Source organism: Cygnus olor, chromosome 6, assembly GCF_009769625.2.
Source record: "Cygnus olor isolate bCygOlo1 chromosome 6, bCygOlo1.pri.v2, whole genome shotgun sequence".
NCBI lineage: Eukaryota > Metazoa > Chordata > Aves > Anseriformes > Anatidae > Cygnus > Cygnus olor.
The window spans coordinates 38,034,477-38,062,421 of record NC_049174.1 but is presented as its reverse complement, the minus strand read 5'-3'; the positions used below and the strand labels follow the sequence as shown (position 1 = coordinate 38,062,421).

Below are 27,945 nucleotides of genomic sequence, written 5' to 3'. Positions count from 1 at the left end.
ACGGGACGGGACGGGACGGGACGGGACGGGACGGGACGGGACGGGGCATGAGGGGAGCGTAGGGGACCTGAGGGGAGCCGGGAGCGGGGAGTGCCTTCCCTCCATCCCTCTCTCCTTCCCTCCTTCCCCGCCCGTATCGTAGGGCTGCGGCTCCTCGCCTCACGTCCTCGCCTCAGGAGGCAGCCCCGCTCCCGCCGCACTTCTCCTCGGGGAAGGGGGCACCCCGGTCGCACAGAGCTTCACACATCTAGGATTTTACCTCTCAGCGTAGAGCGCTTTTTATTTATTTTTAATTTTTTTAAACTTCAAGAGGAGCGCCTGCCTGAGAGTAGCGATCGGCCGCCTCAGGCTGCGTGTGGCTCCTCAGCACCAGCCCTGAGGCACCTGTCGGAGTTTGCCTGGCCGTGAGCCCGCGGTGTGTGCTCGTTTTATATTTTCATCTGAAATTATTCCCGCTCACTCGTTATTTGGGGATTAAAACGTGTTCCAGCAGTAGAGGCAGCTGCCAGAGGAATTCTGTCAGGTTAGCAGGCTGGCAGCCGAGGGGTACCTCAGCGAGGCAGCGGCCGAGGTGCTCGGAGCTCCCTGCCTAGCCTCATGAACACCAGCACGGCGGTGTAAGGCACCATCGCTCACTGTTAAAGCACTCTGTGAATTACAGACACATGCTGTGTAAACGCCATGGACTCCACGTAATATTACAAACTGACATTTCAGAAACAAACTCATGCTTGTCCCGTTCTATTTTGTTTTCTTCAAGAGTGTTTTCCTGTATTACTTTACATGGACTTAATCTTGAGGAGGGGCAGAATTTCCACTTCATGCAAAGTAAGGAGCTTCATTTGTATTAAAGACTTTTCTATACATCTGGAGTTACTCAGGGACAGCTCCATGTTTTGTGTTCAGTGATGCTCCTCTGCTGTAAAAGAGCCTTGCTCTCCTGTTTGGTTTGGCCCACTTTCAAAGCATACTAAGCTAAACAAGCACGGCGTCCAACTTTCAGAAGAGCGTCCTCAACTTGGAAAGAAGAGCTCCCCGTGTGGACAAAGCCACAGTCCTCTAGCATCCCAGAGCTTCCCACATCTACCCAGTATATTGACTTGTCTGCAAAGCCCTTCGTACTTCATGTACCTCATCACTTCCAGATTATCTTGACATCTTAAGCTCAGGTCAGCTGCTTTTTCTCATCTCCACCTTAGAGCTCTACATTGCAGTTCATTTTTTAGTTACCTTACGCATTTGTTATTTGTGTAGTTTTATACAGTACATGCAACTACTGTTTGTGATGAACACAATTTACAAGAGGAAAAAAGAAGCAACAATAAGTTTATGTTCATGTCCCATGTACCCAAATTAGTGTGGGAAAGAGATCTGGAAATTATATAAGCTACTCCAGTGAAAGCATCAGTTTAACATTCAGTTATATAGTGAAAATATGAACAAATGAAGCTTTAAAATTATGAGAAAAGAAACACATAACAAAGCTGTGAGACACTACTAGACTGAGATGCACTTACTTATAACTCCCTTAAATATTTATTGTTCTTAAAGATTGACAATTCTTGACTTGGACTAGAATCAACACCCTTTTACGCAGAAGCATGCCATAAACCAGTTCAGAGAACTAAGTACCAGTCTTGCTCGTAGTTGCTCAAACTGTGTAGGAGATGCTTTAGATAATGTTTTTCTTTGCACAGATAGTTAAAAGTTGTATTGTTTGTAGCTTAGAATTTATAGCTCAGCAACATTTTAGAAGTGGCCAAACTTCTGACGCCCAAAGTTGCCTTCCCCAAACTGATTCGCCAGTGATCGGTAGCAGCAGATGATTGCCATTTTCCAAAGAGTAATTGCAGTGCACTTCTGCAAGAGCTTTAGATTCTCAGTCTTACTCTGCAGTGCCAGTCTGGAGATTGTAAATGAAATTAATCCGTGGGCTCTTCCTGAGCTGGAAACAGTGCATCTAGTGCATCCTCTCAGCCCTCCAGAGCAATCGGGTCCCAAAAAGCTGTGTCTGAGAAACTGAAAGTTGAAGTAAGGATAGTCGTGTTAACTGTCTCATCTAGACAAAGGTGGTGGCAAAGGGAGCGCTGCAGCTCTCGGAAGCCCAGGAGCTAGGTTAGCAGTTTGGTGAGTGATCTAGTGAAAGGATGTGAATTCCGTGACTGTTCCCCCACCAGGCAACTGCCTGAAATTGTCTTAATTATCAGCTGCTAAACTGGGTGCCTAGAGAAAGTGCTAAACTGAATTCAACCTCACCTGCCAACACCCATCTTCGCAAGTTAGCTCAGGCATTTAAAATTGTGCCCAACTGTGAGCGTCCCCTACAGAAGTTGACAAACAGCGTACAAGAGGCATAAATTCCACACTAAGGAAATACAATGCAGTTTCAGCTCATGGTTCATGATTTTGCTGTATAAATACCATTGTATAAATTCTCCTACAGCCCTGCTGGACAGATAAAGTATTTTAAAATGTTAGGTTAGCTGCATGGAACAGGCAGTTCCTCCTGAAGTAGTTCCTCTAGAAGCTAAAAGACGAGAAGGGCTTTCCTCTTTCTGCTTCCCTCCTATCAAGAAGGAGGCATTTTACTGCCATAAGATTTTTTTTTTTCTTTTTCAGTTAGCACAACTGAACAATAGACACAAACAACCTTTTTTCTTTGTGTGCATGTTTCGTTCTTTTCCACTGCTTAAACCAAAAAAAGAACAGAAATGCAGCACATTTACCCTCAAGGCGGCTCTTAGTCCTAAACTCTTCCCATTATTTTATTTCCACAAGCAATGCAATTTTTTTAGAATTATGCCCTGTAGTGTGCTGAGGGTTTTTTTTATGTAGTCCAAAAAGCCATTGCACATAGCTGAACACGAGTAGAACTAAAGTTTCAACTTATATTAATACTTTATATAGCTTAGCTTTAAGCCAGAACCATACGTCTTTTCAGTACATACTCAGTTCATACATCCTGTAAAATATTACAGGTTTTCTGAAGAATTTCAGCTGTTGTGAGCTGTACTTGACCTCTAGGTAACTTACTTTTGATGCACAAATAAAGAAAACAACATTTCAAACAAAATTATTTGTTCGGTAGTTGTATTCTGGTGATTGAGTATACACACTTGCATACTGGATGGACCCAAAATACCCAAATTTCACATGAACACATATATCAATATAAATCAGTTAGGATGAAAAAGAATGCTCTGGCTCGGAGCAAATATCGTAATGTTTTTTCTAACCACTTGTATTTCAGATTTCCCAGACTTGTGGTCTATATGATAGAAGATACCATTTGCTTACAAGAACACTGCTAACATTGCACCAGACAATAGTTTATAATGGCACAGAACGTCCAGGATGCAGGTAGGAGATGGAAGGAAGAGCATGTATCGTAACTTAGATACAAGCTTTATCAGCTCTAACACGGCGTGCTCTTGCTTTTGTTTCTGTTTCTTCATAATGACACCTAGCACAAGGAATGCTTGTTCACAGGGTCGCTGCCTAAAGATTGGGTTGTTTCTGGTCGTCTTTTTGCAAGTTTTTGCTGTTTCTTTTCTTTGCTAGTAATATACATCTCACATGATTAGTCTTACGCTGAGCAGAAACATTATTTAGGGATGATCACGTCAAGAATTCTCAGTGTACGTTATTGCAATATGATGTCGTGAGCATGTCATGGTTATTTATTTGTGTGTTGTTTCCCTATAAGTACAAGAAGTATAAAAAAAAAAGTATGGACAGTATAGGAACATGGATTTCAGCAGTGGTTAATGGCCTATGAAAAGGCATGGTATGGGTCAGCCTGAAATGCTGAAATATAGCTAGAGTTTCAGGGTGCCGAAGATTTGGCTGTAAATACACAAAAATAACCCTCAAGATACAAAGTGTACAGAGGAATTGTTGTCGTCTTCTGCGACATTCCAGATACACAGTGCATGAGGATTTGAAGACGTGATTATGAAAGTGATGCTGATGAGTCGATGGTTCTGTGTTAACAAATATTTTGGAACTCACTGATTTATCTGTTGCACACTCAGGATTCCTGCCTTGGTAGCAGCAGCAGCAGCCTAATTATAGAGTGTTTTGATCCCATGTTTAAGCAAAGCTTCACTAGAAGGGAACCGTGAAGTAGCCAGGAGGCTGGCTTAGTAACTTCAGCACGAGGAAAAAGTGCTGAGCTTTCCAGGAGATATATGAATGGACTAGGGGAGTCTTTTTAAAGGTTATGAAGTCCTTCTTTCTCCCTGTGTCTGAGAACTCCTATTGAAGTGAATGGAACCTCTGTCCTATTCATTTCAAAGGGGGTTTTGTCAGGAAAAAGAGCTTGATCAAAGTAGCTACTAAGCATTCTTAGTGGCTAATGTTCAGAGTTAAATGTATCAGCTGTTCCAAACCATTTCTATTTCAAATTATTCAAAGGGTTTAAGGGACTGTCTCCCTGCACATTTTGCTCTTTAAGGTCACCAAAACCGATCAGCCAAAACCTGAGATCCAGTGTGAAATAGCTTCTTGGGAGATTTAAAACACTGAATGAAAATTAAAAGGTTGAAAATTAAGTTAAAATCTTGAGGTTAACAGCAATGGGCACTGCATAAAACTAAATAAAAAGGCAGCTATGAAAATAGCTTATTCCCAAAATTATAGCAGGAAGGTAAAACGATGAAAGATTCTTGAGCTAGGAAGCAGCAGGAAGCTTCTGATTTAGGAGTCCCATACCAAAAATATCTATGTCAAGAAATACCTTTAAAAGGAAAATATGCTCTAAGTCTGAAGATTAACAAAGGCATTGGGAAAGGTCACCAGTTCTTTGAAGGAACCTGGTGCAGTTATTTCCTATCGTAATTCTGTCTTGGATTCTTAGTCAACAGATGAATCTACTCCTGACTGTGATTGTGCTCTTTTATGGCACAACTTGACAAGTAAGTTAACAACAACACAATCATGAAACCAGATGGATTTGTCGTGGAATTATCCTCCATAAACCTGTACACTTATATGACACACTGCTTTCATATCTGACAGACTACACAAAAGAGCTAGTTTGCCCAACAGATATCAATCTCTAAGGTTGCAAAAGCTTTCGCTTAAGAAAGGTCTTTCCTAGGTGCTTATAATGACATTAAGTTTTACCTCGTAGGCTGAAGTTTGTTCTTCATGCTTACACGTCTGTCTTCATCTCCGTCACACCATGTTAGTATTTACGCTATGTGCAGAGTGTCCAGTAAAGCCATTAGCCACCTTTAACAGCACAGCTCAGAAACACAGCAATCTAAGACTGGTTTTTAAAACAGGCAGGGATAGAATATGAAGCAAAACTGGTGCAATTGAAAACAAAGTGGTGTTCTGAAACAGCTCTACTCTTATACTCTTATCGCCAAAGAGCATGTAATAAGGAAATTCATAGCTCAAATATGCTACGTGTATTCGTATTACAGAAATCACCAGGTCTTAAGATAAACCCACTGAAAATAGTAAGCACTAAAAAGACTGTCAAAAGATTTTCAACCTATTTGACATCATTTGACGTTGAAAAATGATCAACGATGAGGGAATCCGAGCTTCTTTTAATGTTTGACGCACAAGACTGAACAGGAGATTCCAGCGCAGCGTCACCGACATCACAGGGCGTAATCGTGCAGATATTGCAGTGAAAGTGTAAAGCGATCACTGAAGTCAGCCGGCGCACTCACTCCCAGGTAGCGTGGCAGCCTGGCTCGTGGCTTGGCAGTGACAGCTTCGGCTGCGTCACCAAGTGCTGTACGTGAAAGCGAACGGGAGGAGACAATGCCAAACAGCATAAGTACCAAACCCCTCCCGTACGTGAGAAAATCTCGGCACAGATTTTTATTACTTCCCTTAAGACAAACATCTGCTCTTTCCCAGTCTCTCCCCTTCCCCCTCAGCACAACAAGACCGAGGAAGCCCCTCTGCGCTAAACAGAACCAGATGATGGACGGAGCGGCGCGGCTGTTCTCTTCCTGGGCACTGCACGGCAGCGCAGCTTTCCTTGCTGCCGAGGCACGTGTTGTGTGAATCAGGTACCCACTGCACTTCGACTGGTTTTACCACCTGGAGAAGGCAACTTTACAACGCAGTGACTAGGGAAGAGGAAGCCAATGGTTATGACAAGAACTAGGAAATTGCTGTTATAATTGGTGTGTAATAAGTATTGTATTTACACCACTAAGTTTTTGAGAATAACAGTAGGCCTTAAAAAGAGAGACATTTACTCAACCGTCAACTAGAAGAATCTAGCAGAAAAAAACTTGAAAACCAAGCTTACAGATATAAACAGATTTATCCCAATGTCTCACAGCTTGTAGGCAAATACAAGAATTTGGGGGGATTTTTTTTTTTAAACTAACGTGTTTTGAGGAGCTAGGAGTTCCCCAGCTTGTGTTAAAATTTTTTAAAAAATCAAACCCATTCTGCCACTTCCCTGGTACATCAATGATTTTGTTAGGCTTGCCAAAAAAACTAAGAATAATGGAACATTAAAAACTTAAGATTTTTATTCTGACTTCAGAACCCAGAGTTGGAGGAACTTTCCTAAAGGGGAACCTGTGAAAAACTCTGCCCCAGCGGTACAGGGTGCTCCCTTTCCTCTTAGAAGCTTCATCATTCTGCTGAATTTTAGCATAAGGGCAGAAGTGGGTCTGCTTTCTAAAAATATATTTGCCAGCATCTGTAAAAGTAAGAAACCAGGAAATATACAAAGCATAAATACTCCAAAAGCCACGTGCTTCCCCAAAACAATCTCGATAATTGCTGTCTTGTGGAATAGTGGCCTAGATAACGTAATTTTTCGTGCTGATAAAAATGGCAGCATTTTTCCTGCCCGCCCAGTTGTGCGGCTGATCTGCTTTGGTTCAGCCCGCTCTGGGAGAGAGAGGCATGTTGGAGGGCTGAGCGCAGTGAAGACGGGAGGCACGGGGTGGCTGGCAGCCCTGCTGGCACGGCACGCAGGCCCTCCCGCAGAGCCCGACCGGGAGCCCAGTGGAAGGGAGACACGGCACCTTCAGGCTGGGCAGGCGTGGGTACTGAGGTGCCCTGGCAGAAAGCCCCTCGCGTAACTGCGAGCAAAGCTGTACCTTCTCTACTCTGGCTTGGTTTCCTTTATCTGCCTACTTGCTTTTGAGTGTGCATGCCGTCAGATCTCAGTCTTCTTTTCCTTCTCAGACTCTCGAGTCCTTCCCTAACCCCACAAAAAGAAAACTCTACAGCTTCCCCACAGCTAGGGTAGGAGAGGGGTGGAAGGAGGTTGCCCTGTAGGTTGCACCAAGTTGGGTCTCATCAGCTGTCCCCAGCAGTGCGGGCTGCTCGTGCTCTCTATTGAGGTTTGCCAGGCTTGAGCAATAAAAGGATGGCACAACACCCTTTAACCAGTGCTTTCAAAAGGCCACTTTGTGAGAACGATTTCCTCTTCCTCTACTTTCATGTATGATAGGCACTGTGCAGAAATAACCCCGGTCTCCCGCTCCGCAGCAATTTTCCTGTCCCAAATCTCTGTTGTCAATTGTAGTGTGGAGGTGTTTCCCTTGGAGGAAAGCTGGCAGTTTCATCTGTCTGCAGCGCTCATCAGAGGGAAGTTTAATATCACTTGTATCAGAGTAGTGTCATTGTGTGTTCTGTACCTCCCCCACTTTTCTGGAAAATGGGACTGAAAGCAAGCAGAGAAAAACAAGCGTCTCTCAACAGCATTGCTATGCACCAAGCGACAAAAATATTAGCTTGATTCCAAGAAAAGTGAAAAGGAAAATGAAAGTGTTACATTGACAATGAATAGTGCAGTGGCAGCTCTGTTTGTAGTATACTCTGCGCATAAATTCACAATAATGACAGAAAGGTTTTAGTCTTCTGTTGTAATATATGCAGTGAACAAACAGATTTAAAAGTGTTCAAGCTCCAAATTTCTGTAGGTCCTTGCAAAAAAGATTTTTGAACATAAAAAACACACTTTTATTATGCAGACCTAAGTCATCGTAAATCTGATACGGTATTTCCTTCTCCAAGTCACTGCTGATCGCTGTTTGTGACCGCTTTGGAAATATCTTGATACCTGTACAATAACGTCTAGATAAATACGTAGCCACTTCAGAAGACTTGCTTCCAGGGAAGTCACACATCTATACCTGCTATCGCTTCCCCAGGAACAACGCCGCGAGCCGCGCTCAATCGAGCAATTTATTTGTGTTTAAGTGACTAATGATTGGGCATTGTTCCCTGAAAAGATGGGAGAAGTTTGCCTACTAGCACATTCACCTGCTTTCCATTTGTTCTTCTGGAGCGCAGTCCAACTGTCTTTGGGAGAGCAGCGCACACCGTGTTTTGCTTGTCAAAAGCTGAGGAAGGCCAGTCTGGAGCATCCACAAACTCTGCTGGGACAGCGCTGAGTAATCAAGAATGGGGAAGCTCGGTGCATATTACAGAAGCACTCTCACTGTATGAGTAATGCCAGTCACACCTCTGAGAGCTTTAGTTTCACGTTGAATTAAGCTTTAGAGGGTATTTTCATACAGCTGAGTCTAATCACGTGTTCCTCTAAGACTGAACATGAAGCTGGATGGGTAGAGCCTCCTTCTTGTGCCTGAGCTCAGGCTTTGTGCAGACAAAACCGTACCCGTCCACCAAACTAACCTGAGCTTCACTAAGATAAAGAGGAAAAATCGTTTTGTCATAAATACTTTAAATATCAATTTGACTCTCTGCAGAGGTGCAGTAGGACGGTCTCACCCCATCGAGGAGGCTCAGGACTACCCAGCTCTCCTAAGGTAGCTCACGGGCAGGACACAGCCCAGTGCCTGGATTCGCTCTGATGAGCCTGAGCAGCAGTAAGGCAGTGGCCACAGCAAGCAGGGACCTATGGCAGGGCTGTAAATGCAGCTGTACCTTTATTCCTGTTAGATAACTGCAGACTGACACGCGGTAACTTTTGACATGTCAGTGCTACCTGAGTTCAGGTGGGAGAGGACACTGCTTCCACCAAATTGCTGCTTCTAGAGGGAAGAGGGCACGCAAGTAGCTTGCTTCCCACACAGGTCACTGGTGTAGAGGGAGGATTTTCAGGGGTGATTATCACCGTCTGCAGGTTATTCTTCTTAGTCTGTTAAGTAAACCATTCTTATTACCTCTTTTCAGTGTATGTAGAAAATTGTTTGGTAGGAACTAGTGGTATTTGTTTTCATAAAACAATTCTTTTGTTTTAAGGGAAATGGTAGCGATGCACGCACGGCAACCAACCGCCCAGGAGAGTCAGTATACAGAGGACTGAGAGCAGCTGAAAATAGCTGAAAACAAGAAAAGAACAGAAGAGGTAAGTCATGTGGAACAACCTCTGAAGAGACAGGCATTATTCAACAGTACTAGAAAAACAGTTGCAACCGTTTCACTTTCTGTCTGTTAGCCGACTGTGAAGCACAGTGATGCAATGCAAGACAAACTTCTGGCAAGATTTGCTTTGTGCTACTGAAACTTTAAAGCCTTTAGTAACACTTGTGCAATACGCCACACACTTGATTGTAGGAAAATCAAGGGATGTTGCAGGCATGATGGGAATTTTTAAGCCTGACATCTGAATAATGCCCATGAAATCAAAAATCAGGACACCAAGGGTTTCTGGCTACTCCAGGTGTAGCAAAAATCTTGTAAGATGAAACAATGACTGGTTCTGTTACTGTTTCAGTACGTACATGAATACTGTCACTCGTTAATCATGCATAGAAACAAAGGAGAATTACAGAAATGGAAATTACTGCCATTACATTAAAAAAATAATAATAAAAAAAAGATACTGGAGTTTTAGTATAAATCTCCAGTTGAAAAAAAAATGCCTGTGCAGTAGTTTAATTTTTAAAGAGCCCAAATTAATCCATTCTGGTTTTTTTCCCAAGTATTCAGTGGTTGTTTGCTTGTGAATTTCCTTGCACAGTTGTGTCTTAATTTTAAACACGTTTTTGTGAGTTTTTCTTGAAGTCACAGGTTAACCGTTAGAGGAAAACAATCCATAAACTATAGGAATTGCAAGGAGTTGTAATCCAAACCTGTACAGATTATTCAAAGTACACTTTCAAACTACCAAGAGTCTTCATTTTAGTGAAATTAACAATGCAACATGGACTACGCTTTAATTGATCAAAAAGAATAACAGACCTAAGACCTAAAAGCAAAATATAATGATACCTTCTCCTCTTGCCTTAACTACTGAACAGTTTTCGATTACAATAACTGCAATAGGAGATGTAAAGAAAGATTTCTTTCTAGTTAGTGTATCCACTCTTCTGAGATGCTATCCACTCGGGGGCTTGATGAACAGCGGGGAGTACTCAAAATTTAAATAATAATAATAACTGCACACAAAGTATTGTCTACCCATAGCTGCCCATTAAAAACAAACAAACAAACAAACAAAAAAACAACAAACAACACTTGCTAATTAATTTCTTGTGATATTCAATACTAAGCCAATAAAACTTTTGTGTAGTGGCTGTAGCAGGAAAAAGTGTATTGGTGTCAAAGAGGAAAAATAAACGCACAGATTTAGTCCAATAGCAATTTCTTTGTCTGAAGCTTTGGGCTTATTGAATGTGTAGCCTTCTAAAGTTATGAGGACATTAGCAAGGTTTTCCGATATGGTTTTGCCACTTTGCGGCAAAATATAGTACCATTTTAGTGGCAAAATCAAGAAAAAAAATCTGGAAAATGAAAGAAAATGGTTATTCTGAATTGCTATTAGCCGAAGAAGTAGTGACACAGCACTGTGTCAGTGGAAGAATAATACAGAAACAACAATTTGACACTGAGGATCACCGAGGAGAAGGAGTAAGAATATTTATTCTCAGAATGGGGGGGGGGGCATTATTGAAATTCCTGTATCTGTCATCATATTTGATCTAAGCTGCATTGTGCCTGTGTGACCTCAAGAACCCACAGTTCTGGGATGTTTCAGGAAAGTTGTCCTTCACTGGAGCACTTTTACAGGAACTCTGCAAGCCCCTTCCCATTGATCTAAAATGGGTTTTCTGGTGTCCCACTTCGAGCAAAATTGACTGTGGCAGGAAACTTTGTATTTATGAACCTTATAAGAAAGAATATTGACTGGATGAATGTGCCAAATGGCTCAACTCTTCAGGCCATAAGTTATGTCCTAGGAAAAATATTTTAATGTGTAACCAGGAGCAATGTGCCTCCACGAATATCCCAGTCAGCCTATCAGTGTTAACTAATCATCTGCAGGGCTTAGACACCGACTTCATACTGTAATTCCCCTTTTCCTATTAGTCACAAAGCTAAATATAGAAATAAGGTCAGCTAAGTCACAAGTATGCTCCAGGTGAGGGAGATATTGCCTGCGACACTGGTACAGTGGGACAGGATGAAATGCAGCTGGTGCCCAGGTTTCAGGAAATCAAATAGCTGCAATGTATTTAAGGCATAATCCTTCTGCTACGCTGAGCCGCCTGGTGCCCTGCCAGGAACAGCTGCTGAGCATCTACGTGGTCCCACTGATAGCCATGCCAGCTCTGTGTCTTCTCTTTTACAGAAACCGGGCATAGAAAATTGCACTTTTGGTTCAAAATCATTGTTAGAGGTCCGCCATGGAAGGAACTTTAGATAAAGCTGACAAAGTGTCCCAGGGAAGCTGGGAAATCGTTGTCACTGGAGATACTTAAAAACACATTGGATTAAGTTTTGAGCAACTTAACCCAACTCCCAGTGTGGCTCTGCTTTGAGTTCACAGCAGATGACGTCCAGAAATCACTTCCAACCCAAACGAGCCTGTGATCCTAAAAAGGAGGTACCAGGCTGACTCCTTCACTCTGAAGGGCTCTCCTGTCAGCTGGCTGATGGAGGCTGAGCAACGCTGGCGCTGCAGTTCCATGCCCTTCCATGGCTCAAATGTGTGAAGCACAAGCAGTGGGAACACGGTTTCTAGGGCTCCTTACCAATACTGCGTGGGACCGTGTTGCAATGCTCAAGAAAGATTAGCTAGCCAGGCTCTCAGAGATTACCTGTATTTTACACTGACACATGGGAACAGAGGGGATATGTCTATCAAAAGATCCTAAAAATGAAACTTGAAAAAATGGGGATCCACTCCTTGTCTTGGAGACACAATACGTTAGCATTACACTGAAGGCTGAAGCTTCCCCTTTTCCTCCAGCCCCCTACTGCCTGCAAAACCAAACCCAGCCACCTCACAATTACGATCTTCCTAGAGCAATAAATGAGAAACTTTTCAAAAGTGGTTCAGGTTGAATTCTCAGCCATGCTGAGCTTCAGGGATTGAGAACTGAGGCTCCGAGGTGTAAAACAGCTTGTTGTACAGTGTGGCTCTGTGATGATTTTGCTACTTTTTGTTCTTCCAGTTAGCAGGGCCACAACTAATGCCCAATCAGTAAGACTTTACTTACTTATTTTTCAGAGGCTCTAAAAGCAGAAACTATTAACATGAAACCAACCATTAACTAATCAGCTAATGATGTAGACCCTGAGTTTCCTGGTTTATCACTTGGCAAAAGTGAAAATTACAGTAAAAATCTTTTCACGCAGATTTGGTATCAAACTTTCCGATATTTCTGATGCACAAAATCTTAGTTTTCCTCCCCAAAGAGCTGATAATATGGAACTTATCTAAGCTTGAACAGAATTTTACGATCTGTTTTTAACAAAAGGCTCCCCTAGGCCTTATTAGATTTTAATAGACAGAATTGTTTTAGAAAAGCTGTGCATAAGAACAAGATTTGAACGGAAAATATACAGAAGAACCCAGACAAGCAAGTAATGTTAAAACAAACAAACTATGTAGGAATGATCAGGAAAGCCTCCACTGTCCATGAATGCTGGTCTATTTTATCTGTTGTAAAAGGTGGTAGAAATGCAGCTGTGTTTGCCCCAAACCAGGCCATCAGCCTTACGCTCTGGTTGCACGCTACTTGCGTAGGCTTACTGTGAGAAGTGCAGTACTGCCGAAACAAAAAAAAACAACAAACACCTTCTCCTCGAAGAAACAGCCATGAAGGGAGTTCTTAGCATTGTTTTAAGCTTTTCCCTTTTGTTTTCTGTCTCACTTTGCCTCAATTATATCTGTGGTTAACGTGTGGCGAGAACCCGGCTGAATCACCGCTAAGTAAGCAGCGTTACGCTCTCCAGGCTCTAGCCACCAGGGGGTTCTATGAACACAGTTTTCCCTGGAGAGAAGGGGGCTTTCATTGTCCCGCAGCCATATTTATATTAGTTGACTTGTTTAGCCTTGATTTTTTTTTGTGTTCTGATGAGTTCCAGATCCCTGAGTTTTACTCCAACGTCCGCTATCTATATGACCAACTCAAAAGGTCATTAACAAAGCAGTGCCCTCATGTCACCTGCAGCATGTTCTAAAAACATCCTAAACTGTGAAGTGATGTTTCTATTGTACACGGCTTTCTTTTCCTGATGGCACCTGTTTAATGAAATGTTCTGTGCTTCTCTGATTACCAATTTGAAAGGGAGTAGACTCAACATACGACAAGACACCACAGAAATAAACCCCAGCTCTTTGTGCATTGTTGGGATTACTAGTTTTCGATGAACAGCTCCTCAGGTGTTCATTCCACTGCAGGCAAAGGCTCTGTCATGCTTAACTAGCACTGTGACACTGCTTTTGTACTTCTCCAGCTCAGAAGAAGAGTGGAGCTGTTGTCTACCACAGCATCAGATTTGATGATACTGTTTCCAGTGGATCATGCTGTGTTTTGAGGCATTGTGGTCCCCATGGACTTTAAAACACTGCACAAATCATGATGCGGGCATCACAGAATCTATTCTTTATAGCTACTATATAGCTACCCAGTGAAAATATCGGATCCATGGTTGTACAAAACAGCTGGCATTTCCTGACTTAATGCCCTCCCAATATTTTTCTCTGAAACTCTTTTAAACATACCCTTAATCCATTAGAAAATAAACTTGTAGAATGAATTTCCAACTTCGCCATTTATGCACTATGCATGGAGGAGCCACAGCCATGGGTGGATGCAACAAAGCCCTTTTTCTGCCTGCTGCATGATTTACAATCCGAACGTCACAACCTCAGTTCCTGTACTTCCTTGCAGTAAAATTTCACAAGTGCTCTCTTCCGAGATAGGTATTTTTAGAAATGTTTTTGTTTGCATTATCTACTTGATGTGCTTATTTTTGAAATGGTAATTTCAGATAAATTCCTGTTATCCTGGACAGACTGGCTCTGTCAATATAAAGAGTCATTTGGTGACAGCTTAAAAGATTCAGATATTTTTTACAGAGACAGGAGCAAGCAACATTAAAAAAAAATCTTCAAGGAAGGTCAATTTGCTATCAGCAGCAACAAAGCACAGGATGTGGGGATACTGAGAGTGCTCCTCTCCCTTTAGGTGTGGTTGGTGGCAGGCAGCCAAGCTGGCATCACCACACCCAGTGCAGATTTTTGCTACCAAACACTTCCAAAACAACAATATTTAAAAGTAATTTAGAAATAGACTTGACAAAACACGTTTACTTTCAGGAATGTCCAGCAGTCCGTTTAGGTTTAGGTATGTTGCTAACAACATCTGCTCATATTTTACTCCACTAAATTACCTCTCTCTGTTTTGCTCCTGAAGTTTGCTTTCGTTGGATGTGCGAGGACTTGTCTGAGCGTTGTTCTCACCTTCCCCCAGCACCGGGCTTCGCAGTCTCGCTGTGGCTCTGATGACTTCACTCTGCCGCTGCAGCTCAGCGCGACAGCTGGCGCCTCGGTGCACTGGCAGGTGATGTAGTTATGTGTAGAATGATATGGCAAAAAAATGGCAAAGAGAAAAACTTAAATTTGCTAAGTTTGAAACAGCAGAATAGGCCATGTTACTAGCAACTCGTGTTTTTCAGCAGTTAATTGCATTCTAAAAGTATTATTCCTGTCTGAATCATACAAGCTAAACTGGTGTATTTTGGAGATAACAACTGTAATAACACCTTGGGTGGAATTTTCAGTTCTCTGGTTTTGCTTTGAGAAGTTTTCAATATAAATCTTAAATATATAAATCATCTTAAGTCTTCTAATATGCAAATTTCTCGAATATATTAAAAATTAATCACCTTAAGCAAGTGCTTAATTTAAGCATGGCATGTGATTCGCTGAACAGACATGACTAAGCCAACATATAGTTTGTTCTGTGGGACCAAAATTTGTTCCAGTGTGATTCATCAATGAGTAAGAATGATGCTATCTGGAGTTTTAATCTAAGTGCAGATTTGAATAATGACCTGGATTTTTGGAGGAGCAGCTAGCTAAGCAAGAAAAGGAAAAGAAAAAAAAAACTATAAAGAATTCTGTGGTTGATATCACCACCTATTTTCAGCTATATGAGTCAGAGAGCTATCACATGGATTTGCACAGAAATATCAAAGCAAATCCCACTTCAAACCCACACCACTTCCCAATATATACCCTCACTCATCGATTCCAACAAACTGAGATAACGTATGTTTGTCTGAAATAAAAGCAAGTACGAGATCAGAACTACAGCAACAATTAACTACCTTAAAACAGACTTGTTTTGTGAAACTTCTAGGCTAATTTGTAGCTGAACTGAGAAAAAATACGCACTCAACAAATGACATTTGCTGAGATCAATAAGCAGAGTCTTTACAATGTGTACAGAGATCAAGGGAGGCAGGTTTTTTTTTTTGGCAAAATCGGAAAAAAAGATTTCTAAAAAGACATAGGTAGTAACTTGTCCAAATATTCTTTAATAATAATGATTAAAAGAGCTACAGCTGTCATGAAAGAAACGAAACCCAAGATATTTCTTCAATATTATAAACGTCCTGGGATATAAATATGAGGTACCTCTGGATACATGAGAGAAGCATCATTTGTAATGGTTCCTATTTTGAAACATAAAGCCAATTACTGTGGTAGAGGAAAGCATAACTCATGCTGTTATAGAATATTTCTGCTAAATCATGTCCTCGTAGAAGAAGCTTTGACAGATTGTCATTTTTCCAGACTATTCTGTAATGTACAGTGAGTTGCTGGTAGATGTGAAGTCCTCTGAAAATTAAAAGAAAGATTTAGGCAATACTTTTAATGCTATAATCAGAACGGCAACATTTACAAACAGGAAGATGAAGAACCACATTGTATTGTAACTTCATTTCTTTTAGTGGCAAAAAGTCCTGTGGATTTTTCAGTCCTACCATCTTCGGGCATCCTACTTTTCCCTCACAGTTTAAAAACCCTCTAAAGATGGTTAGGATTTCCCACTAGACAAACTATAGTAATAGTACTGCAGGGGCATATTCCTGAACAAAGATTTCAGGTGTCTGCCTCTGTACCGGGACTCTGAATACGAAAGTCAATCGCCAGTCGGGTGATCACCTTAATTACGTGCACTACTGCACAAAACATATGGCTCTACATCGCATGCCTTCCCTATAGCGTTATATTTTGTCCTAATGGGTTTCTGTATTAATGCTTTTCAGTCTGACATCTAGTGACACATCCTAGGAACTATACCAGCTCCTAAAAAAAGAACGTGAGCTAATAAAATTGAATCTCATAAATTGGAAAGAACTGACAACTGTATAATGTTAGGTGACCACAAGCTCCAGGTACGGCACAAATGACTTTGAGGTGTCTAGGGGAGAAACAGTTCCATACTGGTGCTATTCCACCACACACTGATGAGACTGCTGCTGAAATACTGTGTATAACTGCCTACCTGTGTACCCTGGGCACCATGTGGCAGCCCAGTGAACGAGTGAGCAACAGAACTGCTTAGCAGTAAGGAAAAGCAGGTCAGTGACACCGGAGGAAGAAATACTTGTCCAAATGAAGCAGCCTTTGTGCAATGCCAATTCAGCTTTCATGGACCGTTCAAATCCAGTAAGTCCTGGCCCAGAAGTAGAAGCAGGTAACGGCGGCAAGGGTCTTGGCTAAGCTGCTTGGGAGCAGGAATAAATTTAGCTCCGTTTACTTTGGAGAGCGGACTGTAGTTATACCATGTCTCTTTAGGGGATGTTCTAGGAGATGTTCTAGGAGAAAATATAAAGAAAAACTTCTCTAATGTCACTGAAAAATTGAACAGATGCAGTTGTCTACAGGGATTAAATAAGAGTTTATTCAGATTTCGGACAAAAAGATAATGTGAAACCAGTTAAAAGAAGCTATTTCTGAGAATGACGGAGAAGGCTTAGAATGCCTTAGGCTGTTTATTTACTTGAAAATAATGGGCTCTGATACATTTTTGCAGCAGTAACATCAGTGGTTTTAAAAGAAAACTTGTTTTCTAGCTTGCTTTTTTTCTGAGAAATCTGAACTTCAAGACTTCTTACTCGTTCTCTGGATCCAGAAACAAGCAGAAGAGAATGCTAACTTCTGGTCAGGAGGCATCCTCTACACGGTTTTTGTTTTATTAAAGGACAAATTTGAAACAACCCTTTTTGGTTTAGGAGGCCACTAGCTCATGGCAATTCTCAAGAGGAAATCTCTATCTGGTAAGAGATCATTAAAAAAAATAAAACAACAAAAAACGCAAGCAACTCTGTAGGCCTCATAGTAAAAGGCCACATAATTGGTTACAGCTCTGTAAGTCATTTATTAGTCCTGTTTCAGGAGGAACCTGAGTATTATGCATTCACATTACCTGGATGATGCCCTAAGAGTTGGACTCAGAGGAATTCATACTGATGATAAAATCTCATGTCACGTTCCATTGGGAACAGTGCAGCCTGAAGGAGAGGAGCACAAAAAGCATCTTTTCCCCCATTGCTGATAGTTTTCAGCAAGTGAGAACAGTGGCAATGCAGTCTGACCATTGGACCACTGCAGAGAGAGCGAGAGCTGGCTTGGAGATGCTGCCTGGATGATTTCACGGGTTGTATGACATATTACCTGCACTGCCTGTTCTCCTATAGCCTGCTTTTTAGGGAGCTAGAAGAAACAAATACCATTTACCATCTATTCTGCCATCCCAGCCTTATAATGACCGCCCCAGAAGACCGTTACTGCTGCACGCTGTGTGCTCCAAACCCGCAGGAGCCAGAGGTTCCCGTTTATATGCCCGCAGCAGCCGCTAGTATTTACATTGCCCTGTGACTGCTCTCACCAAACACATCCCAGAAGTGTGAGCGTCTCAACCGCGAGGCTCTGTTTACACTCCTTTAATTACCAGTCACCAATCCTTTTCAGAAAACAGGCTCTGAGTACGGGCAGAGGAAGCAGCCGGTGGCTGCAGAACGATGGGCAGTGGCCGGACAGCCGCCGGCTCCACGCCTGCCCCCTTTGCCAGGCCTGCTGCTGCTGCTGGCTGCCTCGCGGAACGGAGCGCTCGCTCTTCTAAAAGTACTTCCCACCTCCGGGATGGTCATCTCCTGGAAGCTTTAGGATCAAAATCAACGAACCCGTTACACTTTCATGTGGTGAATAAATGTGTTCGCATTGCTGCAGGTTCAGTTAACTTTGCAATGCGCTTCATTCACTCTTGCTGTTTAATCCATTATCTTATTAGATATTCAAGACACCCTTGTAAGACAGCTAATAAGACAATGGCAACATCTTCATTTCGAAACTAATTAATAGAAGTACGGCATTCACGTCCTTTGGCTAGGTTTAAACTTCTTGCTTAACAAAGTACAAGCAGTCATTAAAATATATGCATAGATGCTTTCAGGCTTGTTAGAAGCTTTGCCTCTTTTGTGTTTATGTATTGCTAAACATGAAATGATCACCGCCAAGTAAAAGCACCTCTCCTCAGCTCTTGAAGACCACTGCGCATTTGCTGTCATACACCACGCATCAGCTCACTGGTTTGTGCGCACGACCTTCAGCACACAGAGGAGCTTTTCCAAGCTCCTCATCAGCGATGAGATGGGATGCATTGGGATGGGATGTGACGATGTGCTTGTGCACCCTCCGCCGGGTGGGATCGTCTGAGAGCTGCTCTGCTGGGAACGAGGAGCAGCAAAGAGAGCTGCGGCAGGGGGACAGGCGTGATAACATCTTGCCATACAGATTCCGTAATTAATTTTAATTTCCTTAATTAAGTATTTAGTCTTTGGGGAGGGAATATGTAGAAGTTGCTTCATAAACTGACAATGGGCGATTGTTCTCAGTTCCTTATCCTGGGGGCACGCAGGATAATGGGAGCTATATAAATACTTGGACAGATTGATTATATGGAGCAGATAGGAGTCCCCCGGCACAGGCCTCTCGTTGCTTGCAGAGTAATGGATACCTCCCCGCTCTTCCCGGGCACGTCACCGCTCCCCCATTTTGCAAGAAGTCAAACAGACTTTGTCTGAATGCAGCGACTGGGGGACAAGCAGGACAATACCGAAATGAAATAAATTCAGAAGAAAATGGACAAATGCTGCTGAATTGACACCGTCTGTTGTGGGCAAGGGCAGTGCAGTTCAAAATCAAAAAATTGGAGACATTGGTAATTCCAGATTCAAGGGGAGAATTTAACAACTTTATATCCAGAATTCATTTTTCCATGGAAGAAATCTTTACAGAGCGACTCCAACAGCTGTCCAGTGTAACGTCACGTACCTGTGCCAGATCAAGAGGTGACACTCTGACAACGGCAGCTACTTCGACTTATCCGACTTCTTGGTTCAATGTGTGGAGGCTTCATTTCAGCATTAAAACTTCTCCGCAAAGGCAAATTTTGAAGAGTTATGGCTTGGGTAGTTAAAGAAGTGGTTACTGATTTAACCTCTGCCAGAAAAATCATCCCTTCATCAAGCATTAAATCAACAGACAACAGAAGTTGGGGAAATGATGTTATTAAAATTCTAGTATCAGAATTCCCAATACTTTTCCCCAACATGCATAAAAAATAAAATGATATAAATATAAAAAAAAGCCAACAGATGCAGTGTCATATGGACTTGCTTAATGGCAATGCTTAGCCTTTCAAAAAAAGATTTACATCTACATTCACTACTAAAACTTGACATTTGCATTGAATAATTCATAATTTGTTGCTTGCTGTGCTTTGCTGCCTTTCTTATGTGCGTGAATCTAAGTAATATCTCTGCTGTTAGGGAAGTAGATCAATCCTTACACATGCAGATATTTTTGTTGTTACTCTGTAAAGTGTAAATATGTATTTATCTGAACCGATGTTAAAATTTCCTCAGCAAGAGCTCTGCCCATGATGGAAATGCTCTGTACAGATTTAATTCACTACATTACTGCACTTTCAGCTAATTCTCCCACAGCTATTCCAAATATTTTAACAATAATCACATGTGGCTTGGACGTGTTTCTGTGCCCACGTGTGTCATGTTTAAGATGAACTCCTGCCACCTGCCTCTTCCTACAGCTGCAGACGGGATCGCTGCCAGGGCTCCTGCACCAAGCTACGGAGACTTTCACCCTTCTACAGCCTGTCACCTCCTGCCCCTCTCTGGCCTGAGCACGGAAGGGAAAGGCATTTGAAGGTACTCCTGGATTCAGGATCCACACAGAAACTCAAAGTGGGTGCCAAAGTAGGACCTAATGTGCAGCTTCTGTACAATTTATTGCCGTGTTGTTTCTAATAGCAGCCTTGCAGATTTTAGGATTGCAAACACCATGCTTCCACTGTCATCTCCTAAAGTTTGTACTTTAAAAAATCTAATTTTAATTCTAAATCTTTATGGTCTGTTTCAACCATTCCTTCATAACCAAGTTAGGAGCTATAAAGGTTTAGGTAGCACTGTTCTTTTCCTGACACTTCATCTGTGATTCTAAGAGAAGCAAACGGGGTGCTTTGGCCCACCGTCTGGCTCCCCTCCCTGTCCGTTGCCTTCTTTCCTGTTGCTCAGGGAGAGGTTTCTTAGTTAATTAACTCCGACTAATGGCTCAAGTAGTGCAGCACCAGCAGATCCCCTACCATAGCGCATGCTGTAGTGTCTAAAAACTATCCTGCTTCTCTTTGGGTGAGTTCCTGGGAGTAAATTCCTTTCTAAAACTTGCAGAGCAGCCTGGGGCAGTCCCTGCAGTTTTGTCCCCTCCACCCCCCTTTTTATTTTAATTAACTAATTAACTTTTCCTCACCAGTGAGCACGTTTGCCTTCCACCGCTGGGGACAGAGCGCTGTTCTGCATCCTGCTCTGAAGGCTTGAAGACGTCACCTGGTGAGCCCACAGCCACAAACTCAAAGCACGAGCATCTAATGAGAAGTCTTTCATTGTACCTTTTTTTTTTTTTTAAATTTAATTTAATTTGTACTGCTTTTAGTTCAACTTCCAAGGCGTGCAAGGACTCCAACACCTGGTGCATAAGGGCCCCAAACCTTCTTTATGTCTTAAAACACAAATTAACAGGAAGGTTATTGTGATATCTGAAATCCCAAGTGCCTCAGTTTTCCTGATTTATATTAACTTTGTTGTAACATAAATTTTTGAATACCTGAATAAGAAAGAGCTGAGTGCTGAGTGCTGTCAGCAACTGAAACCACAAACAGCTGTTCTGGGGTGACATCAACTGTAACGGCGTAAGCAAGTTACTGAAAAAGATTTCTTTCCAAGTATTTTTAAATACAGTTCATTATGCTGTTTTTTTCCTCACCAAGTCTCCTGCTTGAATCCCCCTCAAACATCTACGCTTGTCACCTGCGCAGCAGCTCTTTTTGGTTTTGCAGTAACTGGAAGTCTGCCTTACTCTGGGCTGAAACACAAAAAAAGCTCTTGGAAACATTCTGCAAAACCAGTAGCTGTTTTGGGGTGTTTGCAATCCCCCTCCCACCTTTTTGTCTCATCAGTTAATATAATAATTCGTGTTTATTTCTGGGAAGCAGATGCCAGCAGCCGGATGGTCTTTTGTCATGTGCTGAGAATGATCTGCCTGTTTGGAGGAGGTTTACTCTGTCTCTTTTGCGCCATCTTCCTTCTCTCTCACGTGGACAAAGATTTTGTTCGAGCCTCCTTGTACCCACGTCATCTTTCTTTCTCCCCAGGTGCTTCCCCCCCACAGTCCCAAGCCAAGAAAATTGTATTACAAATCAAACAGGCAAAGGAGCAGGCAGACCACTCGGGTATCCATTTCTGAACACTGCAATGACACCTTTGTGCCCAAGCAAAGTCATTTCACCATACGGGGTTGGGGGTTTGGGATGTCTTTGTAGCCATATTGGCAGGAAGAGCTACGAAGTCTTGTTTGTCTGAAACTGCAAGGATGTACAAGACTAAATAACGGAGCTACAGGTTCTCCTTTTGGCCACAATTAAACAAAACAGAGAAAGTTTTATTTTTCAGGGGTAAATATTTACTTTTTTTTTCTTCAGAAACGGAGAGGAGATTCCACAACTGATCACGGGTAATGGCAAACCCTTATACTTGTTATTTTTATGACATTTTTTTTCCCCCTCTAGGAAAAATTCAGAGTGAAAAGCAAGAAATTATTTTGCTGGAACTGAAAAAAGTGGTATTTCTACCAGGAGTTAAGAATTGCCTCTCTTTCAAAAAGGCCTAAAATGACTGTGACTTGGTGAGATGGGAACTTCTGGGGTAAGATTAAACACAGACTTTGCTGCGCCTTTCCATCCCAGATTACGCGCACACAGATGTGTTCGCATACTGTAGGTAAGCGTGAAGCAGACAGAATCAGTGTAGTAGGTTTTGTTCTGTTTTTTGAGCTGGAAGCATTTATTTTTCCATGTTTTTAGGATATTGTTTCTTTGTAGCCTGAATTTTGGTACCTGACATTTCCCTGGGGCAAGAACACTTATTTTTCTTTTCCGCCTCTCCTGGTTACCGGGTTAAGTAGCAGTCAGGAGGCACTGACACCGTGGGAGGACTTACCTGCACAGTTTTTGCCCCGCCGGCCCTCGACACGCAGGTGGCTATAAGGGAGCCCTCGCTCTCCCATCCATTAGTGGAAATATTTTAGCACATCTGAAAGCTGGACTCAAATTGTGACCCAGCTCCACCTTGCTCACTCACTGGCATGGATTTCTGCCTGACGTTCTGACATGCCAGCTGACCCCACACGTGCACGCTCGTTTCTTTGACTCCTGACAACCCACACTAACGCTTGCTTGGAGTTCGTCTGTGCGGTAGCTGTGGGGTCTGGCTCTGCAGAGATGCTGCTCTCTCCCCGCTGAGCTTTAGCCCCAGGAAGTATATGAAAACCTTTCCCATTTTCCATGGCTTTTCTAGAATCAAATTTTCCAGAAAGCACTCTTGTATTTTTTCTTCTGTTCTAAGTCCTAAACCCTTATCTCCTGTTGCAATAGCATTCAATTACAGACAAATTCTTATCTCACAGCAGGTAAAAGCGTGAGAGATGAAATCTCTCCAGAACGTGTTTTGTGGGGGCTGTTTTGAGTCAAGTCAAATCTCTGATTTTTTAAAGCCACAACAAGAATTTCTTTTGAGCGTCCATAGCCAATACAGAAATAGCAGAACCTGGCAGGGAGCGAAGTGAGCTAGGGGGGCCCGACTTGCCACCGCTTAGCTCCCAAGCGCGAAGCAAATGCGATGCGTTGCGGTTCCACTTCAGGGTGCTTTCCTCGCTGCACGAGGCTGGCGGGACCTTTTGGGGCACCTGTGCTCGCGCAGCACGTTGCAGCAGCACGCTACGGTATGGCAACAAACGGCTCCTGCTGACTCTGCGTGAGTGGGACCGCAGGAAATACGCGAGTGAGGGCTCTCCTCTGTGGCTGTTCACCTCCCGCCCCCGGCAGCGCAGCGCGTGGTTGGAGGAACTGCAGCAGCCGGCCGTGGGCAGCCACAGAAGGCTTTTTGGGAAGCCTGGAAGTGTTTTTCTGGAGTTCATCTGACCTAGGTTCAAATTGAACTTGCAGCGGATTTTGAGCTAAATTATCTGTTTGCGTGGTTCGGATTGTGTAAGTCAGCACCAAGCTGAAAGCAGCAGGTTAATAATGATACTTCCAGGCGCCTCTCAAAGGTGGACGCTGGGTTGCTCAGTTGGTGCCGGCACAAAGAGCAGAGTCAGGGAACTGGAGGCCGTGCTACGGGGCGCTGGCGTTGGACGTGGATCAGAACGTCCTGGTTTTCGTGAGCAAAGCTTCAACAGCCGTCAGCTTCCTCGACTTACCTGCCAGAGGCTGCCCGGGATGACATTGCATTCACGGAGGACACAAACTAAGGACAGGTAACCAGATTTTAGGCTTAACTGTGAATTCTCTTGGCTTTCATACCTTTAAATCAACTTTGACCTTGTTGTTTGCTATTTAATTTGATAGCGGTGCCCATGGCCCCGTTTAAGACTGGGCACCCCGTTATGCTAGGCATCTTACAAATACACAGGAGACATAGTCCCTGCCCCGAAGAGAACATCACAGGAACTTTTTTTTCTGGTGATTTAATCATAATATTGACAACTTTATCAAAAATTACAAAACTGATAATAAAAAAATTTCTAATTCTTAGTAAGACTAGAATGGGTTTTTTTAAAAAATAGAAAAGCACTTTTAATGCTACTGCTCTTCTGGAATTCTCACATTACAACCCTACATAGCAAAATACAAACTGTAGCTAAGAAAGGTAGCAGTCCTAAGGTAATTCAGTCCACCATGAGCCCTCTAATAACTCTATACCAGCAAATTCAGGGACTCCAAAAGGATATCACATTACTTAGAAACCTGATTTAGGAAACACCTTTAAGTTCTTTCTAACCCCTAAAACCTTAGACTGTGAGTATAATAGACCTGGGACATCAGAGGTGGGTTGTTTTTTTTTTTCTTTTTTCTTTCCTCTGTGGATAATGTTTTTGGAGCTGATACCAGCAAAACGGTCTCTTTAAGAAGTGAAAATATGAAGAAAATCCATCGGAATAAATGAAAATATTTTTATGGTGTTCACAAAATGCACCATAATAGAAAGAGGAATTATTTTCTTTAATTTGAATGTCATCTGAATGACTCAACCACATTGTCACCCACTTAGCAAAAGAAAGCATAATAAATAAATAAATAAATAGACAAGAATATGCAACACTTTACATCCTTAAAGAACCACGTAGTGCCCTAAGCTACCGAGATCCTGATCGACTTTGTGGGCTCGCTGTGCTCAGCCAGCTCAGTTCTGGGTGATTGCGCCATGTTAATGACAAATAAAAGCGTTGTTCCACTTTCCACAATGGAGTATTTTTTTTCCACCTTTTAAATATAGGAATTCTCTCTTAAATTAGAAAGTAGGCAAAAAGTATTTTTTTTTTAAATTTTCATTTTAAGTCTTCTATTAGAAAAAATATAGATTTATTAAACAAAAAATAATAAGGTAGAAAGAAGGGTTGGGCCTCCATCAAAAAAGTATATTATGCTTTAATGCAAAGAGAAAGAAATGGCTCTAAGGGCAAAATTCAAGTATGAGTGACCAGTTTTTTAATCGTAAAGTAGGTGCAACATTTTTTAAAATGTTACAACACTGCATGACCTGTAATGCTCACAATATTTACATTAACTGCTTACATGAAACCATAAAAACTCTAAAAGAGAAAAAAATTTGTATGGACTGAAACAAACTACTCCTAGCACCCACATCAATGCCATTATTAACCAATGAAATCAAGTGCACAAAAATACTTTACATAGTCTACTGATGTAAAGTATACATCGGTGAGAAAGTACAAACCTAATTCGTTAAAATGCCAAAAGAAGGGTTGGTCGATACAAACTCCGCTCTAGGACAGAAAGCAAAGGGGGAAATAAACTGAACTACCCAGGCGCACACGCACGCACCCTCGCACACACCCCCGCATCTCTGATTAAACGCACAGGTGTGGACAAACAGCGGAAAGCAGGCGGGCATGGAGAAGGGACAACATCGACGCTTTAAACAGAACAAACACAGCAACTCGTAACAGAAAAATGCCAACTACGCTACACAAAAGAATCACTCCACATGAGTCTGCGTGTAGGACCGTGGCGTTACACACACGACAAATGAACCTACCCCGCGGAAGGAAGGGCTCCTGCCTCCAGGCCCCTGTAGCCAGTGTAGCTATTGCGATCCCTCGGGCTAGGGAAGGAGTGGGAGCTGCTCTGCGGGACATGAGGAAGCGGGGAGCCCGGAGGTAGTGCTTTGTGCTCCGGCACACGAGAGCCGAGGCTGGGGGAGCCTGCGGGCCCGTGGTCCTCGGGGGCAGCCGGCCTCGGTCATGTCACTCTGCGGAGACGTGGGGGGCTCGGGCAGGGCGCCCGGGCAGAGGGGCGGCGGTGGCGCGTGGTCCCGGCGCCCAGAGAGCGGCAGTGCCACCGGCTTCGCGGGGCGCTGACCGCTGCCAGTCCGTGGCTAGAGAGTGAGATTCGGGAGCTCAGGGAGAAAGGCGACCTGAGGTAGGTGGCGGGCCCGGGCGAGGAGGGGGGGTTAAGGACTCCACCCGGGGGACCGGGAATGGTGAATTATTTCGGGAAGCCTCGAAGACACAGGATGCCATTGCTTCCATCACCATCACCACCATCCACGTTGAAAAACGAAAAAAAAAAAAAAAAAAGAAAAAAAAAGAACTAAAATGGAAATAATGTTGTGCTACACTTCCGTTCGTTAATTTTATAATGGCTCATAGCTTTAGACTTTTAAATCTGTAGTGTATTAATTTTTTCTACATATGTTTCACATTTCTCACTTAATATAACATAAATAATTTGGTTAATAGATTTAACCTGCACATTTCAGCCACATTAATATATATAAGAATCTGTTAATGGTATAAATAATTCTTTTTAAATAAAATAAATCTGATATGTTACATAATACTGATAAAAATTACTGTTGCTAATAGTTTTGTAAGCCACCCTTGATTTTTTGTTTTAATACTGTGAGATGGATCTGGAATCACTTTTCTGAACGCTGTGGAGCGTGCCCTTTCGTTCTACTGCAAAACCAAACCGCAATCAGCACTGATCACATCATTAGGTAGGGCCTCTGCCCCATTAAAAGTAAACGCGATGGTTAATGACGTTAGATAATTTAAGCTAATAAATCTAGGGGGTTTGAGGGGTCAGAGTTACTGGGGATAGAAACTGTTTAGTTTATCAGGTGGCTATGAAACTTTAACTACAGAAATGGCTGACTAAAGTAGTTCATCTACTTTTTTTTTCCTTTTTAATAAAATCTACAGCATTCTACTTTAAAAGTTAAGTAAATAAAAACGCAACCGATGGTTGCAGCCTTTGAATTATTAATTAGAGCTGTGATCCCACGTCCCGTTAGGAATCTGCAAGGTTGCACTCTCCTACAGAGACCTGAATGGAGTACAGTACTTCCAGGCAAGGTTCATTCCAAACAGACAGTATAAATGAACACTCAGTGGCGTGAAGTGTATGTCATAATTAAGGTATTACATAATCATGCCTTCTCTCTGCTGTTAAATACAAAAACAGCATCTTTTACATTATCATATAAAAGCATTTAGGCTGTATTTTTATTTATCACTTTACACTGGTAGTCTCTTGTATGTGTACTCAATAGAAACCAAAGAATTTTGTACACTATTTTTTTGTACAATAAAAGATAAAGTGTGCATTAGGTACGCTTGTACATGACAATATTGTACAATATTTACATTTCAGATATCACCATGAAATTCTGTATTATCTATATACACAATGAAAATTTCTCAGAAACATTTGGACTATTTCTTATAATCACAATTTTAGTATTATAGAAAAAAAAATCAGTAATCATCTGACATTGTTACTGTAACCTTTCAAGAGTTTTGATTGGTTTATCCAGCAACTGCTATCGCTCCTAATCATCAAAAATATTGTACCACTACTCCACGTAGCACCCTGCGGTGGTGTCTATCTGTCTTCATATAAATATTGATATAACCACGTCTATACCAATACCTACATATAGACTTATGTGCACGTTCGTTTTGATAAGTACTGGACCAGTAACAAAGACATTCAATGTTATCTAGAGATCTTCCTCCTCTTGGGTTTTGGAGGCTTCACTTGTCTGTCTCCCTGTGGGATTTGGTGGACCTAAAAGCAA

The 27,945-nt window shown here is 42.3% G+C and overlaps 1 protein-coding gene and 1 long non-coding RNA gene across 16 annotated transcripts in view; one reads left to right on the top strand and one right to left on the bottom strand.

Moving 5' to 3' along the window:
- Positions 1 to 74: 74 nt before the first annotated feature.
- LOC121072504 lies at positions 75 to 26,421 on the top strand. 3 transcript variants are annotated; one of them, XR_005821272.1, is made up of 7 exons: positions 75 to 1,169; positions 3,251 to 3,360; positions 5,433 to 6,035; positions 9,205 to 9,310; positions 14,613 to 14,759; positions 20,322 to 20,439; positions 21,041 to 26,421. It is a non-coding gene; the product is annotated as an uncharacterized LOC121072504 (long non-coding RNA). The 3 variants fall into 3 exon arrangements; XR_005821271.1 differs by having other exon boundaries at positions 3,251 to 6,035; XR_005821270.1 differs by having other exon boundaries at positions 75 to 6,035.
- The window catches only part of MBD5 (methyl-CpG binding domain protein 5), a 137,353-nt gene continuing 134,718 nt past the window's right edge, over positions 25,311 to 27,945 (bottom strand). For all 13 annotated transcript variants that reach the window (XM_040562119.1, XM_040562121.1, XM_040562122.1 and 10 more), the window contains one exon: positions 25,311 to 27,935. In XM_040562119.1, the coding sequence (XP_040418053.1) occupies positions 27,864 to 27,935 (72 nt within the window). In that variant the 3' untranslated portion in view covers positions 25,311 to 27,863. The remainder of the gene's footprint in view (positions 27,936 to 27,945) is intronic.